The following is a 16,309-nucleotide window of genomic DNA, read 5'->3' on the forward strand; positions in this document are numbered from 1 at the left end:
AGCTCACTAAAAGGTGCAATTCTGCTTTATGCAGCAAGAAAATGAGAAAAAAAGAGAAAAATTATAACTCTGAGACACCTGCTGCCAGTCTCTCTCTCTCTCTCATGGTCCCACTTGTAGTTTATCGCATAACTGCAGTATCACATGCAGTATCATTTTAAGTATAGCATGAATGTTTCCAAATAAGAGAATTGCGCACATTCACTTATGTGTCACAACAGTGGTAACACAACATATGATAGAAGTAAAAATTTACTCATTACATATAGGATGAATTCTTTAAAGATTAAAGGAATTATCAGTATATTGCCATGTAAGCAAACTCTGATCGTGTTCTGATTTACTGTTGAATATTGCATATAGTACAATATTACTCAGGTACCAAAGGTAAATCTAAATTGTGAATGTTAATATAAAAGTGATCTATATCTGAATAACAGCATGTTATGTATTCCATGTCTGAAAAGGGCTTTACTTTCAGCAGACCATCAAAGAAGCAATAGCACCAGGTGACTGTGGAGCTATTTAGTGTTTGTGGGGGACCTAGTTAGTTAATTGTATATGTTATGTGCTGTAATTGTCCTGGAGTCAGGTCTACTGTAAGGAGTGAAGCCAAAAAATTCAAATGAGTTGAACTTTGACCCTGTTGCTGTTGTTGTAATTAGCAGGACAAATTTAAAGAGACTTAATCGTTGCTGTGTGAAATATCATCTGCTGAGCCTGTCTTGTGTTCTAGTTAGTTGTTGTTGTAGCCTGGATCTTCACAAAAACACTTTTCCCTGTTAGTGCAAACTGTTATTTGTCAATAAGGTTTCTTCTACAGATCTCACACTTCACTACAAAGTGGGTCTACAGATTTTTGATTATAACCTAGTGCAGGGGTGGGCAAACTATGGATCGTGAGCCATACCCGGCTCATTGGTCTTTTTAATCTGGCCCGCTGAAGATTGGTACAGACTTGCCCAAATCAAATCATATCATAATTATGACTGATGTTGAGGATTCTGAGAATTGCTACAACAAAACTAACTCCAGATTTTGATGCATCTGCAAAAACAACACTGTTCCCACTAAAAGTAAATATAAGTATTAACACTGTAATGCCTTTTTTAAAATGTTTGATATGTATGCATCTGATGCTGGCCCGGCTTGTCTGTCAAATTTCAAAAAGTCAGTGTGGTCCCAGCCCATCCCTGGGCTAGTGTCAACAGGTCATTAGAGTTTAGTTCAGATTAACTTAGCCTGTTTGATTTCGGTTGTAGTATTCATTATTTTCCCCATTGAGGCAGAAATTAGCCCCATTTAAGACTTGCAAACAAACTTGGATGAGACATATATAAGATGATATTTATGCTTATACATGTTTTCAAACAGTATGCCTGTTTTACAAGAAACAAAGGTTTCAAGGGTGACTGAATGGTTTTGCACATCTGGTTAACGTTTCCTGTCTGATAAAGCAGCACATTGCTTAAGCTTTCCTGTGGAAATCATTTGGAACTGTCACCTGCTCTGAGATGTTACTTCCTGATGGGTCTAGTTTTGTAAAGAAAAAAAATGCAACAGGTTAAATGTTCTGGCATTATAGGTTGGGACATGTTTGGGTGCCAGTGCATGGAGTAAAGTGCACTGAATGGTAAAATTGCTAAGCTTTAAAGAACGAGACCAAACGACATAGAAAAAAAAAAAGGAAACATTTCATGTAAAAAAAACTGTTGCCAGTTGATGTCGTACTGTGATGATTCAGCCTGTACCAAGTTCATAATAGGTTATTTAGGAGCTATTCTGGGCACTGTTTGTTGATCAGAGTCCTCCTGCTCAGAGGTGATACATTTTCCATGTTCAGAACCAACAGTTGGCTTGTTTAGACAAAATAAGGGAGGGCAAAGCAGAATGAGAAGCTCCAGTTCCTCCAGGGCTCTATTTTCGTAATGTTGCAGGCACATAGGCTGTTGCAACAGATTTTTTTTTGTCACCTTTTGGCCACAGTGACACTGTATTGGAAGCAGGGTGTGATGAGGAGGAATACATTAATACAGCTTTGACGTGACAAATAAGATCCTTTACTTTCATTCCCTTTAAAAAGAAGTCTGCTTTGATCAGTCGCACAGTGGCAATTTTGTGATGGCGCAAAACTCCACCACAAAAGATTCACTGCCATAAACGACTCTCCCAATGGGACTCTGAAGTACATATATGGTACTTTAAATCAAACCGCTGTCAGAGGAGATAACATATTTGGCTACGTGTTCTTAGATCCCAAGAGAAGAGCAGGAAACTGTTCAGTGATGTGGATGAAGAAGAATGGGTTGAAAGTCTATTAACTTTGGATGATGAAGCACTGTAGAATTAAACATGCTGTTTATTAGAATAACTTGATATGCAGACTGCTCAGTAAAGCCATGCAAATAATACAGAATGGCTGCATTCTCTTTCATAAAACTCTGATTCTCTGTAAGTGCACAATCCAAGGTCCTGACACCAAAATTACCCTACACTACGTGATTATCACTGACACACAATATTGCACACCTTTGACTCTCCAATGGCACATTCACCATCACAGTGATTTTCCAAAATGCAAAATGAGTTCTATTAACAAAAATACAGCTATGGGCATCTGGGAAAACATAGCAGTTCATTGTTACACAAACACAACACTGTGTGTGCTCATGTTTGATTCATTTGGGCTCACCGCATCCAGAATCAGGCTCTTGGGTTAATCATAGTGAATAACTGCCCAATATCCAACAGCTGAATTTTGTAGTTTTTAACTCTCAAAATTCACATATACAGTGATAAAACATTTATGTTTTTGTCTGACCTTCAGAGGCTAGATGTAAAAAGGCTGTTTATTAAACCATGCTGATGATACTGGCATCCTCGCAGTCGATGATTTCTTGCACCGCAGCTAGAATGAGGTTTTGTTTCAGTATAAGGGTGCAAGTTTGGAGTGTGTTAATAGTAGTATATTAGTAGCATATGCAGTACTGTGCAAAATTCTTAACCCACCTCTCATTTCTTTTTATTTTACTAGTAAAATGGGAAATATTTGATTTATTTGAAACATGTCCAAACATATATAAGGTACATAAAGCAAAAGCAGAGTTTGTACAATTCTAATGAGCTTTATTCCTCAGCACAGCCTGAACGCTCTGAGGCAGCTTTCTTCTCATTTCTTTAAGCAGTCTTCAGGAATAGTTCTCAAAGCTTCTTGAAGGACATTTAAAGCTCTTCTTTGGATATTGGCTGCCTTTTGTTCTGTTCACTGTCAGGAATGATGAGGTCCGAGCTCTGGGGAGGCCAATGTGTATGTTTTTCCATCCAGGTATGCTTTTACTGCATTGGCAGTGTGTTTGGGATCATGGTCATTCTGAAAAATGAAACTGTTGCTAACTTTTTCCAGATGGCATTGCATGGTGGATCAAAATCTGATGGTACATTTGTGCGTTCATAATTCCATCAATTTTGACATGTTCCCCAACACCACTGGCTGACATGCAGCCCCAAACCATGACAGAGCCTCCACCAAGTTTTACAGATGACACTCACTGTTGTACCTCTCTCCTGACCTCCTTTACACATACTGACATGCTGACCATGTCCATCCTTTTGTCACCATGGTGTACCCTGCTTCCAGCAGGATAACACACCATATCACAAAGCTCAAATCATCTCAAACTGGTTTCGTGAACATGACAGTGGGTTTCCTGCACGCAAATGGCCTCCACAGTCAATAACTCTCTATGCTAGCTTCTAGTACTAGCAAGGTGTACCCAATAAAGTGGCCAGTGAGTGTATATCAATAATACATACTATAAGCAAAGAGAGCTGATTTTATTATAAAGTGCATCTGCAAAACTGGGATTGGGTATCGAGTAGTTTCCATGGCTAACCTAACCTTCCGTGTTTATACACCATTCCATATTTTTTGCCTTTTTCAATGTTGTGCCCCATGAAATGACTCATAAGCTCTCAACTCACATCAGTGAGAAAACGTGTCATAAAAACATTCCAAAGGAAGCTCATATTTTGCTAATGTGCTGTTTCTAATTGACCAGAATGAGAGGGGTGCTGACTCAGCAGCATCAGATCACACTGTCTGTAGCAGGAAGAAAATTGATCACGCTAAACCTGCCCCTCTTCAACAAACCAATTAATTATTTATGGGCTTCAGTGGAGCAGAGAAAGTTAATTTATTGTTATCATTAGAAGAGGTTTCTGTTTGGGTCCACATGAGGATGAGTCGAGCTACAGTTACAGGCTCCGCAATTTAGAGAGAAGTTTGTACACTTGTGGCAGAAAGCTCCTGCACTCCACCAGATAACTGCAAAGAGATGGACTTCAGATAAATGGTTATCGAGCAAATGGAAATTAAATGCATGGCAGTAAATATCCATCAACATTCAAGTGCATAAATTGTATTAAAGTACTATTACATGGCCTGTGTCTTTTTTTTTTTTGTGGTTTTTTTTTTGAGAAAAAAAATATTTGAAATGTGTTTTATACACTATTTAAAAATGTGGTTTGGCTTTGTTGGGTTTAGCTGTGCATTTTCAATGCCTATCAACCTGCAACTGGTTAAATACTGGTTCAGAAGAGAAGAAAGACATACTAAAATAGAAAAACAAGGTACTGCATATTCTGAACATAGGAGTCAAGCTTATCGCTCAGCTAGTCAGCCCAGTCTCCCTCCCCAGGGATGCTTGAGTAAGACCCCCTTGGCACCCCTGGCAGCTTTTGTGAACTGGCCTCTTTAATGCTAAAGCTTTTCCCTGACCTAACTAGATAGTTATGCCATCTATACTCAAGATCTCAGTCACACAGGCCTAAATGCCAGTCGGTGACCCCCCGGCAACCGCTGGTCACCTGGGAAAAAAAGTGTTTTTCCTGACTGGTTGATGAGGTTTCTGGCTGCTGCTAGCAGATTGCCACAGTCGCCCACAGTTTTTATGGAACTACTCGCAGAGCAGTAGTGAAACTTGAAAAAGTGCTATGCAAACTGGAAATCAAGAATGTTCATCTTCCAAGTGAAAGTTGTGGCTTACCATTGTGACAAACATATTTCACAAGGTGCAACTTTTACTTTGAAGGTGAAGGTTTCTGTTTCCAGCTCACAATTTCACTACCACACAGTGGTGACTGTGGCAGTCTTCTAGGGCCCAAAGCAATTGTAAGGAGGTTTTTGGGCTCAGGCCCATATACCACCCAGCGACTTCCAGCAACCTCCTCCAGTCAGGAGAAACACATTTTTCACTGGTTGTCAGGCTTAGCCAGTCTCTAGACCAGCCAAACACAACACTGACATAATGGAATATGTGTTATGGATTTAACACGTTATGGATTTAACATGTTAAATCCATAACACATAATCCATTATGTTAGCATATTAATTTATAATTAATATGCTAACTGTTGCTTGGAAAAACAAATGAATCTCTGTGACCACATATGCTCCCTCTCTGCAGCTAAGCAAATCTGACTGTGGTTGTCAAGGTTCAAATTTTTGTTGTTGTTTTTTGTCGTTATCTTACTCTCCTTTTTATTCCCATTAGTTCTGCTTCCAGCTTCTGTTCTGATTCCCGAGGTTTCTACCTCTCAGTTAGTCAAATCCCTCACCCCAGTATATACACACCCCTGCTTCCCGTGTCACTTGCCAGATTGTCTTTGAACAGTCCGGTGTTTACTTGTGTTCCCAGTCATTTTTTTGTTTGTACTATGTTCATAGCTTTTGTATGTTTTTGGATTTTTGCCTTCTTGCCTGCCCTTTGCCGGTACTAGTCTGAATTTGTTTTTACTTTTTCCTGTTTCTGGTGTCCATTGCATATTATATTTTTACATAGTACACCTGTGATCACATTACATAAATATTCAGTCATTTTTCCTACAAGCTAAAGACAAATATTTGCAAAACTGTTATGACATTTGCTGAAGTACTGAAGTATCTGCAGTATATTAAATGCCTGGTTGTAAGTAGGAGGATAAATATGCAGGTTTTATAACTCACTGATGTTATAGAAATAATGCCAGCTGAATGCTGGTTGTGAATCCTGTCAAGTCCTGGAGAACCTTCATAATTTTATGCTGTAATTGTTTCTCGCTCACCACAAATCTTCACGCTTGTTTTGCTTTAGGTTATTATCAGTCTCCCTCTCAGCTTTCTTTGCCTCCTCCAACAGCAGGGATCGTTTTCTTTCAATAGTTACTCCAGTTCCTCATACAGCCTCCATACAGCGACCTGTGCACAGCTACCAAGGAAATCAAAAGACATTGTCCTCTTCCTGTTTTTGGCTATGCAATTAAGTTTTCCAGGGGGTTTTGTTTCTGCTGGCAGACAGAACTGTGTAATGAAAGCAAGGCTTATAGAGAACCTGTCTAGAGGCAGACGGTGTTATTTCATAGCCATGCAATCAACATTTACTTTATGATAGGTTAAAGCAAAAAAAAAAAAAAATTGCCACTTCAAACTGTTAAAGCTCCAAATGACCACTTAGTTTTCTCAGTTAGAGTGAAAAAGCTTCCAGTCATCTTAAAATGTGAGGACTGACGTTACACCGCTTCATACATACAATATATCAGCTCATGTGGAGCTTCCTGCATGCAGGCACTCAAGAACTTTTGAAGGATGTTTTAAACCACAAATAAAAATGGGCAGACATTAAATGTGCCAAGGCTAACGTTGTGCAAAAAAATTGTTATAAATTGTCATTGCTACATCCTTTAATCAGTGGCAACATGGGCAAATGGAAATATAATTTTTGAGGTGTCAGACTGCTGCTGCTTTGGAAACAGTATCAGTACACAGGGAAAAAAAAAAGGAAGATATTTCTAACACTTCTCTCAGACTCTTTGTTGTGTCTTTTCATTGCCTTTGGGCAGCCTAATCAACTAAATAACTTTGATTTGCAAATGTTTACTCCTCCACGGGAGCAGAGAGCCATAACACCAGGGATGTCGAGTGAGAGTCCCATTGTTTCTGATTAGGAATTTATTATTTTCTACCCGTCTGCTTCTCTGCCCAGTGCACGAGCTGATTAGCAAGCCGGGGAAGGATGGGCAATGATGATAACACTAAACTCAATAGCTGTTTTATAGGCAGCGGTGCTTTATGACGCTTGCACTAATTGCTGGTGTGATTAGTGAGGTGTCTGTGCCCTCTTTGGTTGCTCAGGCTGTCCTGTGCACCGAGCTCTTGCAGACCGGAGCACAGGGGAAGTGTGGGTGTGCGAATCGTTGCGGGAGGAAGACACAGGAGCATAATCGACTTCCCTCTTTTTCTGCCCCTGTCAGCCCTTTCCCTTGCGCTGCAATAAAGACAAATTAACTTAGAGGCAATCAGAGGATTTTTTTTTTTTTCTTGATCTCTTGGCAATAAAGTAATCTATTTCTAACTGTCAGAGAGAAAACGAAGGCTTAAGTAATAAAAAAAAAAAAAAAGAGTGAAAACATTAGTTGATCTGATAATTTTAAATCTATGTGGGGGTAAAACCCTTCTCCTTCCTTTCTGCCTCTGAGTGTGCTTTCTCTGATAAAAGTGTACTTTGTATGCTTTATATAAAGGCTGATGTCCTCACACATAAAATACTTCACTCTGGTCCTTTCACCATTAAAGCCATGAAACTTCAACATGGTGAAACTGATGCTTTTGAAAGCTTTGTCCAGGTCTGCTATTCAGTCTGACCTCCACAGTTGTGTTCTTGATACGTGGCCATCGCTCCTGTGGCTGAGCAGTCAGTACAGCACTCTTCGAGTTTTGTTCAGATACATTTCCCCTACTAAAGGGCTCATACAATGTAGGTGAATTTGCATAGATTTCAGGTCGTGTTTGCATACTTATCTGCATGACCTTTAGCACGATTCTCCTCTTTTTTTCAAAGGTATCTCTCTGCCTATGAAAGGAGTGTTATGTAAGATCATTTTCCACATATTATATTGTTATTTATGGCTTACATTTTTAATCCTAATAGTTGACATTGCCAGACTGAACACTGGGTGCAATCATCAACACCTTCACTATAAAACATTTTATGTCTGCATTGAATGAAACTGTAAAACACTGACATGATAAGTGTTTGGTTTGAAAGCCACTGTTTGTTTACACCCTATTTACACATTTAGCTATCATATGATCAAATTTATTTGGATGCATCTCTCTGGGACTCTGGGACTAATACATGCCCAACATCTGTTTTTTCTCCCAGAACTTGTTGGATTTTTTTTCTTTGTATTTCTTTAGTGCTGTGAATACAGCAAATGCTGCTTCCTGCAGATCAAACTGAGCTTAAATAAATGAAGAAACTAAAATATGTTGGTAAGTTTTCTGTGAGCTCAAATAAGCTAAAGCTGAAAAGAAACTGGAAGTTAAGTAATCAAAGCTTTAGTTTTACAGGCAGCAACTGTAGTACTGTGTGACAGCTCTTGCAGGACCTACTATATGTTGAGCTGCAACATGTTTTATTTCTGTATCCCAAGAAATTTGTTGCCACACAGGACACAATAACACGGGTTCTTGCAGCACTTTAATGGTACACAAAGATAAAAAGAGTAAAACACACAAAAAAGGAAATGCACAAAAAACAGAAAAAAAAAAAAAAAAAAAAAAAAACTACAGCAGTGGGTCTGGCTACACACAGAAACAAACAAAGGAACAAATTAATGGCAAATTAAAACCACCAAATAAGAAAATGCCTATAGGTACTTAGATTTCACAGCCGATTGCTAAATTCACATTTGGACACTCTGGAGACTGCTCACTTAGCGTCTTGCTACACATCTGAGGACACGGTGGTCTTTAGCCTGTTTGGGATCATTGTCACACTGAAAAACGAAGGCGTTGCCAATCAGATGCTCTCCAGATGGTGTCGGGTGGTAGATCAAAATCTAAAAGGTATTCTTCAGCATTTGTAATTCCATAAACTTTAACAAGATCACCAACACCACTGGCTGAAATGGGAGATCATGAAAGAGCCTCCACCATGTTTTACAGATGGCTATAAATGCTCACTGTTGCAGCTGTCTCCTGACCTCCTCCAAAAGTTTCTAATTTGGATTCATCACAGTGTCATACACTCTACTGTGGCAGGCAGGTTTAGGACCTCAGTGCAGGACTTGAGACAGGACTGAACATAAAGCAGGACTTACAGAGATGGACAGGAGCCAGGAGAACAAACCAGGAATTTTACTTGAACAGTGACAAATACAAACAGGGGCATGCACACAGTGAACGAGAAACCAGTGACTACAAACAGCACAACAGAAGTAGGGGAAACACAGGCGCAATCAGGGAAATAGAACACACCAGGGAGCACAGCTGAACATAATCTAACAAGACAAAGGAAGCAAAACTGAAAACAAGGCAGATGAGACTAAAGCTAACAAAGCAAAACAGGAAGTGACAAATGGAAACCCAGACTAAGACACATGAACTTGATTCGGAGGAACAAGACAGACCTGGGGACACAAAGAAGCAGGCAAACAAGACAGAAGCACCAGGGAGTCAGGAAATATAACCAGTCACCATGAAGGTAACTAAACCCGAAGATTATAACAACCTGGGAACCACCGTAAAGAAACATTACAAAAACCCTGAGTCCTAGACCCAGGGACCATGACAATAAGACCTGTTTTCGGTCCACAAAAGTACAGATATTTGTCACTTAAGTTGAAGTACAGATACTCGTGTTAACAAATACTCTGGTAGAAGTAGTGATTCAGCGTCAACTACTCAAGTAGAAGTGTAATTCTAATGAGTATACTCAACATGAAGAAATAAAAAAATTCCTATTTACCTTTGCCTACACTGTATATAGGTGGCTTTGTCTCCACACATAAACAGAAAAATTAATATAGTCAAGGGTTAAAGTGGGATGTGGCAGGTTATTAGACTGGTTGTAGTGGTGCATTGTGGGAAAAGGAATGTGTGTGTGTTTACAGGTTGTGATCAGCTGAGCTGTGCTGCTGCTCTACGTTTTATTGCTCTTTGCAGATTTAACCAAATTCAGCACAATATAAGCAGATACTACACAAGCTAGGCTAATTTCCCATACCAGATAGTTTAAAGGTGGAATAAAGTGAGTGAGTCTAATCATCACCTTAAATTCAAATTCATGTTTGCTGTCCTTGATGTAACTGAACATTGATCATAAACACGACAGCTTCTCTGCACCAGTCCACCATAGTGTATTACTGTAAACTTCACCACAGTATAGCAAACTTACCAGTGTAGCCTGCACTAAACTACCCTGTATTTTGACCCAACCTTTCATACTTCAAAATTTTTTTTTTTCAGGATGCTTCACAATATGAAAAACACCCATAACTTCTGCAACACATCAAATACAGGTCCATTAGCATATAATAAAAAATATCTCTCATAATCCTCCCCTGTCCTTTTTCTTCCATTTTTCTCTATCGCTCATTCTTTTCGCTCCTTTGGAAATACAGCAGCTGTACCTTTAGCTAGCAGGCACACTGTATAACAACTGCACACACACACACACACACACACACACACACACACACACACACACACACACACACACACACACACACACACACACAGTTTGAGTGTTTGCAGATATTTTTTGAGTTGCTTGGAAAATTTGATTTGAAATTATCTGTCATTTTAAAAAACATTGCTCTCCTCCTCTTCTGTAGGGCTAGCTAAAGCTAGAGGCTGAAGTACTGTAACCACAACATATTAACATTTGCACCTTGATGGCCATCCCGATCATTCTGGCCCACTTTTACTCCTGAGCTTCGTACAATAAATGATGCATAAATGATATATTCTCTGCCTCTTTCATCTCTGCACCTTTTATGTCAGTCATGTGCAATAAGCCCTAGTAATGGATACACCACTATGATTGTATTTTATGTGTTATTATTTCCCTCCATTTAGGTTCATATCAGTTTGATATTGATAATGACTTTCCCGAAATGTCTTAAACCTAAAGCATCAAGTCTGTTGTGAAAATAAAGCTGCAAAGTTGTCAGAAAATTGAATAAATACTCAATTCAATTCAATTCAATTCAATTCAATTCAATTCAATTCAATTCAATTTTTAAAGCACCAAATCACAACAAACAGTTGCCTCAAGGTGCTTTGTATTGTAAAGTAAAAACCATACAATTATTATAGACAAAACTCCACAGTCAGAACGACCCCTCCTATGAAGAAACACTTGGTGACAGTGGGAAGGTAGACCTCCCTTTTAACAGGAAGAAACCCCAGGCAGAACCAGGCTCAGGGAGCATCTGCCACAACTGTTTGGGAGTGAGAGGAGGAAGACGGGACAAAATGCATGCTGTGGAAGAGAGTCAGAGATTAATAATAACTAATGACTAAATGATGAGTGCTGTATAAAAACATAGAGCGTGAAAAGAGGTGAGTGTCGATGAAACACTAGGTGCATCATACTAAAGAACAGAAACCTGAAAATTCTACTTAAGCACAGTAACCATGCATTTTTTACTTTTTTACTTCCCACCTCTGTTTCAAAGCAAACAAAGAGCATATGCAATTGCATTGACTTCATGAGATAAAGTTAGTGGCTATTCCTAAATTTGAGTATTTTACTGTTGGTATGTTGTGGATGTGGAGATTATTAATTTTTCTGTGCTGAAACTATTGTGCCAGTTTGGGGTGATATTGAGCTTCCTCCATGTTTTTGTCCTTTGGATGGTGCTTTGCTGGCGGGGTAGGTGTGAACAGCTATCCAAGTTTTCCCTCTCTTCTCTTTTCCCCCCCCCCCCCCCCCCCCCCCCCTTGATGTGTCAGTCGAGTCAGGCTGGAGTAGGGCAGGCAGCCATATCCATCAGCTCCATCCATCAAGCAGTGGGACGGGTGGCAGAGAAGGGGCAGATGTTTTGCAGGAACCGATATGCTCTCACATCCACTAGGGATGTCATTACGTGGCGGACAGAGAAACATGTAGCTGATTAGCGCCTTATTAAGTCAAGGACACTGGCTCACTGTAACATACACCGGTGCCATTTTGGCTTGTGGAGCTGATGGTTTGCCAGTCACTGACAACATGAGTGCCTCAGACAGATAACCTCTCTTTTTAATTAACTGTTTCTCTGTTCTTTAACTCTAAGCTCCTTTTTATCCATCAAAAAGCTCTGGAATAAAGCTTGCCATTTCAAGTATAGTTTCCCTTTTCTTGCTTAAATGGAAGAACTCAGAGGTACATAAGGTTTGTGGATTTATCTCTCAGAGAACCACACTGTGTTGTGGTAAGTAAATAAAGCAACATCTCCCTGAGGGAATGTAAGGATTGTAGGAACTGAGAAAAGTGGACAGTGCAGCGGACAGAGGGATTTAGCCCTGATCCAGGACAATGGCTAAATTGGTGATGCTGAGAATCTCATCTGTGCCCAGTGTTTTCTCCTTTAGTTGGATCTCTTGAGTTGTCCTGTGGTTCCTTTGAACAATAAACCCTGCCATGTGTTGTTAGAAATATGTATTTACTTCAAATCACTTTGGCTTGGCTCAGCATTCTCCTTTGTTCTTTCTTTTTCTTCCTCCTGCCTGTGCTTTTTATCAGCTGTATGTTTAATACACTATAGCTTTCCACATCATAAACTGCAGCATGGGTGTCTGCATTTCATGTGTTTTGAGTGGTTAGAGCAATAAATGGGCTCAGGGTTATGAGAACAGTGAAAAATACAGGCAGTGGTGGACCAGTTAATGGGCCTCAGGATGGTTTTACTCAAATGTAATACTGTTTCACCAACAGCACACTTTTATTTGTGAAAGGGAGATAATATTTCTTTGGACATTGCTGTTTAAATGTACTGTGCAAGAGAAAAATTGAGTGTTACAGAAAGAACTAACCTCAGATATTCATCAGATTTTAGAAAGCACAATAGATTATTGAATGTGGACTTGTTTTGCCCATTATTTCTACCATCCCCACGGTACTGCAACATCAAGACCAGCAAGACAGGGAACTAAAGATGTCAGAGCATGATAGATGATCCAACTTGACCAACATGCAACTGGCAAACAATTACTGTTGGGTGTAGCGCATTCCAAACTAGCACGTTACAGTAATCATGTTGCATTTTTAGTAACGTAGTAACTTAACGAATTACTGTGCTACATTTACATAGTAATCACCTTACAGTTACACTTTATGTCATTCCTTGTATTACAAAGGTTCTTCAGTTATCTGCAAGCCAGGTAGATAGAAAGCTGAGTGTACGCCAACTATGGGGATCACTTTGGAGTCTCTTTGTGTTTGGCTTTGTGTTCCTACACTAAAAGACACTAAAAGAAAGCTTGTATGTGTCATCGTTAGGAAAGAGATTTATGTTGGTATGTTGGACTGTAGCTTAAGGTTTATATTGTTGACTGGTAATTATGTGACAATGTATTTCACGTGAAAGTAGAATACCGAGTGGTGTAACAAATTACCCTCTCCAGGCTGTAATGAAGTAATGCACTGCTTTACTTTTTTTTTTTTTTTTTTTTTTTAGAAAAGTAACAAGTAATAATGCAATACTTTACTTCTTTCCATAACCTGACCCCAACACTATTCATAACACATTTGGGCTTTTCAAACATTCTCATAGCTACAATGTCCTCCACAATGAAAATTCAATTAAAAAACACTCCTTGTAAGACCAGATCTTCTCTTGCACATGTATCAAGGGTTCAAGGAACAACTGGAGCAGTGACAATAGGTGCATTTGAAGCTCTAAGCCCCACACAGAAAGAGTGAATCAGCAGATTCCAGGCAAAACATTAGAAATCTCGTTCTATTAAAAAAAAAAAAAAAAAAAAAAGACAAGTGCACACAAGTGCAGTCCTAAGAACAGCTGAGATACTGCACAGAATCGTCAAAGTCCCAGGCCTCCTAGGAGGAAAGCCTGAGGAATACAAACATACCACCATAAACCTACATTCATGCACTCATTCTGATGAAGAGAGTCTGGTTGTGTAGAAGCCTATGACACAGCTCCCTTGTCTGTGACCTCAGTGAACACTTTCCTGATGAGTTGATGGTCTTGTTATTAATTTCAAGTGTTGTTGAATACATGGCTAATTTTGTAAATTATGGTCCCAGTTAGAGTCAAAAAGGCAGATAAACCTATCAATGTGAAGTTCCCCATGGTGTCTTAGTTACACAGGCTCAGCACCATGTAGCAACCACATGTCATGAGAGAAAAATGTGTATACCCAGACTGGGAAAAAAGCCCCATTTATGCAGGCATAGAGACTTGTCAGTGATCTCCTGCTAACGACTGGTTGTTAGGGAAAAATATGTATTCCTCAAGTGGTTGGAGAGGGGTTGCTGGAAGTTGCTGGCAGTCGCTGGCATGAAATTGGTCGCAAAGAAGGTGTTGCACTGAAAACTTTGTTGCAATTACTTTGGTCACTAGCAGGTTGCTGCGGTCGCCAGTAGTTTGCATGTAACACCCCACCTTCAAAGGAAAACGTGTACCTTTTAAAATATGTTGTTTAGTAAGGCACGTTTATTTCCTCCATTTCTGTTTTCCATCACAGTGTAGTTTCACTACAGCTCACAGAGTAAATGGCAAGTATTCATATACAAGTTGGCATCCATGGAAACTACATGTGACTGCGACTGAAGCTACCACTTCCCGAAATTTATTCTGTAGATCAGTGCAAAGTGAAAACACATTATGCATTTTGTTTTAGTGCATTATTCGACAGTCTGGTGAAAATGAATAAAGGGATCACAGTTTTCAAGAGTTTTCCAATGTGCTCGCCTTCACTTTTACTTGCTAATAGAGTGAGTAAGGTGATCTGCTTAAACTGCTTGTTTCATTTCTTGTTGGACTTTGCTGCATAGCACAGCATTCTCATTTACTTTGTACAATTTAACCATGCCTGATAGAGATAATGGCCAAACTGCAAGCTGAAAAAGTACACCCAAACATGTCATTTGCATTTTAAATAACAAGCCATTATATAGAAAGATGTGCCTTGAAGTGTTTTTTTCTTCTCCTGGCTTCCTGCTTGCTGCTCTCAGTTATCTCTGCCTTTGGCTGGCTGTGGGAGCTGACATGCTCTTGATTTTTCCACCATCTTTCAGCAACGTGTCAGGTCCAGTTTAGTACTTGAGGGCAGGATGTGTCAGAATCACAGCCCCCTCTCTCTCCAGGCTGTCTCGCTCCCAAGGTGAGTCAGGCCTCGTCACCACTCCTATAAAGACATAACCCATCACATGGTGCTGGTAGACAGCCAGTAGTTAATAGCCCTGTTGTGATATGCCAGGGAAAATACCCATCTGCTAAAGAGAGCAATCACTTAGAGCAAGGTTAGAGTTTTTATGGGTTTAGGAGGGAGGTGGATGCTCAAATGTAAATCTGCACAATCACAGCATGTCTGAGCCTCGGCACAAAGTAGGCAAATAAAACCTTAAATCGAAAGACAGCTTGCGGTGGAGATATGATTTGAAATACAAGCACGGTCGAGGCTGCAAGTGCATAACATGAACATTTTGTGGAATAGTGAAACCTCAAGTTGAGAATCCATGGATCTGCACTGGTGACTTAGAGACAAATTCCTGCATATTTCTGCACAAGTCACTGACTTTGTGTTTGCTTGTCCTCTCTCTAGAAAGAGTTCCTGGCAGCTACAACTGAAAAGGACATCTTTGCCCATCTGGGTCTCGAGTACATCGAGCCTTGGCAGAGAAATGCGTAGGCCTCAGCTCCTCCCTGGCTGGATGATACCCTATGCATACATCAGTGTTTATCCCATCTGCTTGCCGTTATGTGGCTCTCCTGTGATTCACTTTCCAACAGCTTTTGATTTCCATACACTTTTGTGTTGTTGTTGCCAATATTGTTATTGTCTAGATTACATGCCGATGTGTGATTCATAATTCTGCTTATTCACTATTGTCTGTCAGCAAATAAATATTCTCCCATACCATTCACAGTCTCTATGTCTCCAAGTGTTGTAATCATAGGCAGGACAAAAAGACTAATCAGTCAGCATGAATCGCCTGGGGTGCCTGTGAGGTGCAGGAGAAAGGGAGTCTAAAAGGAACACAGCAGTAAGGGGGTGACCACTGAGAGAAAGGGAGGGTGAAGGAGATGACAGGAAACGATGAGAAAAGTGAGGGGGAAGGCAGCTCTTTGTCGAGCAAAATGTTGTAATCACCCTCCTCCTGGCAGGAAAGTGCGCAATGTGAAGCTGAGCCAGGTCTTTAGGGAATTGAGAGGCGGGTAATGAGCTTCAGATAGAAGAGCGTTCCGAGTCGCCATTTAGCCTCCATTTAAGCCTGTGTCCACTGGAGATCATTTAGCTGGCATTCCCCTATCCAAAGACCAG

At 40.0% G+C, this 16,309-nt stretch overlaps 1 protein-coding gene across 2 annotated transcripts in view; it reads left to right on the forward strand.

The window, feature by feature from the left end:
- The window catches only part of dntt (deoxynucleotidyltransferase, terminal), a 93,368-nt gene extending 77,474 nt beyond the window's left edge, over positions 1-15,894 (forward strand). For both annotated transcript variants that reach the window (XM_030748538.1, XM_030748539.1), the window contains exon 11: positions 15,590-15,894. In XM_030748538.1, coding sequence (XP_030604398.1) covers positions 15,590-15,676 — 87 coding nt within the window. In that variant the 3' untranslated portion in view covers positions 15,677-15,894. The remainder of the gene's footprint in view (positions 1-15,589) is intronic.
- Positions 15,895-16,309: the final 415 nt, after the last annotated feature.

This window comes from Archocentrus centrarchus, chromosome 15, assembly GCF_007364275.1.
Source record: "Archocentrus centrarchus isolate MPI-CPG fArcCen1 chromosome 15, fArcCen1, whole genome shotgun sequence".
NCBI lineage: Eukaryota > Metazoa > Chordata > Actinopteri > Cichliformes > Cichlidae > Archocentrus > Archocentrus centrarchus.